The sequence below is a fragment of the Dipteris shenzhenensis genome, chromosome 14, assembly GCF_047967505.1.
Source record: "Dipteris shenzhenensis isolate YYH24624 ecotype China chromosome 14, Dip_SZ_1.0, whole genome shotgun sequence".
NCBI lineage: Eukaryota > Viridiplantae > Streptophyta > Polypodiopsida > Gleicheniales > Dipteridaceae > Dipteris > Dipteris shenzhenensis.
The window spans coordinates 5,271,607-5,276,313 of record NC_141609.1 but is presented as its reverse complement, the minus strand read 5'-3'; the positions used below and the strand labels follow the sequence as shown (position 1 = coordinate 5,276,313).

General features: G+C 41.7%; 1 protein-coding gene across 1 annotated transcript; it reads right to left on the bottom strand.

Annotated features, from left to right (window-relative positions):
- Window positions 1–1,713: 1,713 nt before the first annotated feature.
- LOC147894101 (uncharacterized) lies at window positions 1,714–2,512 on the bottom strand. The gene is made up of 4 exons (XM_087384641.1): window positions 2,438–2,512; window positions 2,345–2,377; window positions 2,035–2,196; window positions 1,714–1,951 (listed from the first exon to the last, which is right to left on the bottom strand). Exons 1-4 carry the CDS (start codon window positions 2,510–2,512, stop codon window positions 1,817–1,819), a joined length of 405 nt encoding a protein of 134 aa, XP_087240767.1. The 3' UTR covers window positions 1,714–1,816.
- Between the last annotated feature and the right edge of the window lie 2,195 nt (window positions 2,513–4,707).

Below are 4,707 nucleotides of genomic sequence, written 5' to 3'. Positions count from 1 at the left end.
CCTACATGTCTTTGCAAATGCAGGAAAAACACAACCTTTGTCTGTGTTCTCAGTGCTAGTGTAGCAGCCTTAGTGAAAGATCAAGAGATCCATGCTCTTATTGTTGGCAATACATGGGAGTCAGATGTGGTGGTGGGGATAGTCATTGTCAATATGTATGGTAAGTGAACCAACCTGGATGATTGCAGGCTGGAGGTGTGAAGCCAGACATAAACTACTGAAAGATGCAGAGGACTTGATCATGATCATGCCAGTTAAAGATGCTAGGTCATTTCTGGAGCAGATCCAGGCATATTGTCATGTGTACTTAAACAATAGATAGATATACAAGCATGTAAATAGGTAATGCTAACCTGAATCCTTTAGACTCCGTACTCCTATAGAGTATCAGTAGCTCTCAAGATGATGCAGATGGAGCATCTAGGCAAGGTGACCCCTGTTCAGCAAGCTTCACCACCTGTAAATATCCAAAAGTGGTCCTTATACCATGTTCAAAAACAGAATTACCATGCAGCAGAAGCTTTCTCACACTCGCAGATCACCTTTCTTTGGCATCTCTCAGTCTAGCACAAGCCTTCAATAGATCCAAAACATATGCTTGCATGATGTTGTATACAATCCTCCTACATTTTCTGGTATAGATTGAGGGCATGCTTTGATTTCCCACATTCAATATAGCCCATGATGAGGGAGGTCCAAGAATGCTCATACGGATCAACCAACCTATCAAAAACCTATAGAGCATTGCACATGCTTCCACATTCCATTAGCATTGGGATAAGGTAGTTCCCGAGAGATCTATAAGCTTCCAGCCCAACTTTGAACAAATAAGCAAGACATTTGGCATACATATTAACCAAGGTGTTGCCAGTAAAAGGATCTCTTTCCAATCCAGACACAATGTCCTTTTCAAAGACGTGAAGACAATAAATCAAGGCTGCCTATTCCTACTTCTGTCCACTTCATGTAAAACTGCAAAGAGGCATTTGCCTCCACTCCATGTAAACTGCAAAGTCACCTACGGTTCGATTCAACATCATCATGTCTTGGCCCCACAATAACTCCCCCCCTGGCCCCTCCTTCTCTACCTCTTTAATGCTTTTGCTTCTCAGTCTTTCTACTAGTTGTATCTTCAGCTATAAGAATCCTAGTACTGGAGCACAACAATCCATGGCCAAAGTAAAATAGTTTGAACAATAGCTTTTCCTTGGAAGCTAGATCTAATACGTTTAGTTAGATTCAATAGAAAAGGTTCCTTATGTCAGCCCAACTAAACTAGCCATTCCAGTCTGGTTGAGCTGCTTGGTAAACTTACATCAGTTTACCGAGTAGAGGAACAGAAAAGCCTCTTACAATTCATCAAGCTCTTTAAGTTTCATCCTCTATCTATAAAGAGAGTAGAGTATCTAGAAACAAGTAACACTCTAGGCCACCTACGCTCTCACCCTATGTTCATGTATTCTAGCCAAACCAATGCAATACCCTATGTTCATGTATTCTAGCTAAACCAATGCAATATATTCTAGGATTCTCTTGAAGTATTTCCTTCCAAAGTAATGTAGCCTTGGGGATGGTTTAATACTTACATGCTCCTTGGTGTTCTTGAGTCTACACGCAAGACTAACACATTAAGGGTGAGTTACTAACAAATTCTTCCATTGCATTTTTGTTCTTCAGGGCTTTAATACACACCCTGCCGTTTTTGGGGTCAAAAGAAGCAGGAAATTTCTTTGCTAATTGAGGCAAGCTCGCTAGAGAAGGGGAGAGTTCTTTTAGAATCCTTCCCATAGTGACCTGAGATTAGACGAGTGGCAAATTAGTCTACTGGGAGACATGGACAAGAATAATGCAGCATTGACTTGCAACAAACAAAATTCGATGAGCTTGCATCTTGAGCTTCATCAATGTAATGAAATTCCACTCCAACTTTCTCCCCTTCTTTAAGGGCAACCTGTGCGATGAGATTGAGAACAGTTATATGGGGGAGAAGCACGCACAACTCCACGGTAAAGCCTTTCGCCAGGTACTACTTACCTTGAACTCCTTTTCGAGGCTCAGACCACTTCCCAATACATCGGACAATACCTCTCGAAACAAGCGCCCAAGTTCACCTGGCAGGTTCGCGAGGTAGGAGGGCTCGATGGTTTCTGACATCCCCGATCCCAAGTGTATAGCTCTAGCCGCACACAACTCAAGCTGCAACATTTACACTCGAGTTTCTGATCACGAATGCCTTGTAGCTGATAATGGCTCTGGACATAATGGACGTAGCAAGTTCTATAAACCCAAAAGAATACGCCAACCCAAACGAGAGATTGAAGCCTAAAGAGAGCTCCATACTTACAGCTACCGCATTGGGCTTGACAGCCGTGATCACCTGTGGGGGAAACATAGAAAATGAGGGATCTGCGTGCAAAGACATCGCCTATTATAATACCCAAGTAGAATGGCCCTTGAAAGCCCCACTTTCTATCATCAGGTCAGCGGCAGGCTGAAGCCTTGCTGAAGCCATCAAGCGATAAACCAGAGTCCATTGTGCTATGGCATCGATAGCTCAATGGAAGGGTGTTCTTGACACAATTCCTTCCGATGACAAATGAATCAGGGTGCGAAGTTGGAAACTCTGAAGTATACAGAAGCATAGATACGGTAAAGAATCAGACCTGTAGAATCGAGCGCCGCCTACAAAGATGACAAGCGCTATCGCTAGCAAAACGGTGGGAATACTGTAACCCTAGCCCTAGCCCACGTTCTCTTGAATGGTCACAAATGCTATGAGGGCTACCACATTCGCACACGACTGTGCAAAAATCCACCAGTTGAAGAAGGAAGCCTTTCGAGTCCTGTCTGTGAGATCAGAGTTGTTGAACTGGTCACCACCGAAGGCTGATGCACAAGGCTTGCCAAGAAGATGATGCCAACAAGACGATGGGAAGCACCGTTTGATTTGGAGGCAGTTTCTTGAATCATTGAAAAACAAAAATGAAATTTTAATCATGACACGTGGCTTCATGAGAGGCCAGATTTCCTTTTTATATCACAATGCTACCTGCCTAACCAGATTGACGTACAATGAGCGCTCCACATGCCATGGTATCTCGGTACACTTTTCTATTACTTTGGTAGTTCTTTCCTAGTCTTGCATGGACCATGTGCTCATCACATGATCATGACCTTGAAGATACAATGGAGGGGTCGCTCACAAATCCAAATAAGGCTCTTGGTCTAGGATATGACAAGCCTCCATTTCTGCCCATGATCCCTTATCTTGACAAATTATTGGTCGTTAGATATGATCAGGTGATATGATCAGGTCTCAGTAGTCTATTGGAGGGAGCAACGACACTTAGACGCTTAATGTGATAATCGTTATTTATGGTGGTGGCCAACAATATACAATGGTTAATCATGAGTTGGCCATTTTGAGCTACTCCCCATCACCCCACTTGGTTATTGTTATTTTGCCTTATTAGGACAGAGATGCTGATGATGGATTAATGAATGTCTAGGGATGCGATATGGATAACAACTATGAGCTAGTTGTTGTGAAGCCTACCTACCTACCCCTCACAGACTAACTACTTGTTGTTTGTGTGGGATGTTGGCAGGTGAACTAGCTCATTTCACTCCCAAGTTTTTAGTTTGAAGTCTTTCAGCACGTCCATTTTATCTACCGCAGAGAGTACAATCAATAAGCATGTGGATGAACTAGTTTTCCACCTCTAGAATGGCACCTGTTAAAAGGATCTTTTTTGGATACACTACTTTGTAGATTTTTTTGGGACATTAGACAAATCTACATTGAACTTATCTATCTTAGTAATGATGTATAAGTTTTTGCAAATATATATAGGAGGAGCAACTATATCTGACTTAGTTTGTTTGAAGTTGGAATTTATGGAGACACCCAAACTGCTGCTGTTTTGGATAGTTAACTGAGAATGAAGATTGCATCCTTGTTTGTATTGACGCACTGGGATAAACCCTTATAGTAGAAGGATTTTTTTTGAAGAATTGTTATAAGAAAAGAGAGAGTATTGTAAAATAGCAATAGAGAATCATTACTGTCCATTGTGTTGATCTTGGCATGAGATGATGGACGCACTTACCTTTGAACCTTGGGAATTATTGATAGATAATATATGATAAAGAATTCATAGAGAATATATGGTCTAGAAAAAAATAAGAGATAATAACATTTTTGACATTTGATGATATTATGTTATTGTATGCTAATACTTGTTCAAAAGCTATGATACTTGCATTGGCAAAATTGGGCTAGTCCTTCCATATGGCAATTATAAGGAAATGGGCTATGGTTTTATATGACAATGAGTTCTCAAAGTTATTGATCTTTAAGAATTGAAAGTACTTAATGCACTGATAGGTTACTTAATAGGCAGGTAAAACACACGTGCACGCATGCATGCACACATGTGCACGAGCACATGCACATGTGTTGGGATATGTGTGATCAAGGGCTTGCTAGGTGCATGTGTGCATCCACTAGCAGTCATATGGTTGTGTGTGTGTGTGTAGGAGAGGCACACTTAGTACCATAGGCCACGGCACAAGTGATGATGTAATGTAAAGGCCCCCACATGGGGTGGTGCCTATGATTGTGAAGTTTCTATGACTTAGGAGTTACCTCCTTCGATGTAGGAGAGGTGCCATTGATCTAGGCCACCCTCTCTCCCATTCTATAAA

Excerpts from the sequence above, each read along its gene's own strand:
- LOC147894101 (XM_087384641.1), bottom strand. The coding sequence starts at position 2,512 with ATGGCTTCAGCAAGGCTTCAGCCTGCCGCTGACCTGATGATAGAAAGT. Across the intron at positions 2,378-2,437 it reads TCAAGGGCCATTCTACTTGG|GTGATCACGGCTGTCAAGCC; the intron begins GTATTATAATAG and ends TTTCCCCCACAG. Across the intron at positions 2,197-2,344 it reads TCAAGCCCAATGCGGTAGCT|CTTGAGTTGTGTGCGGCTAG; the intron begins GTAAGTATGGAG and ends TAAATGTTGCAG.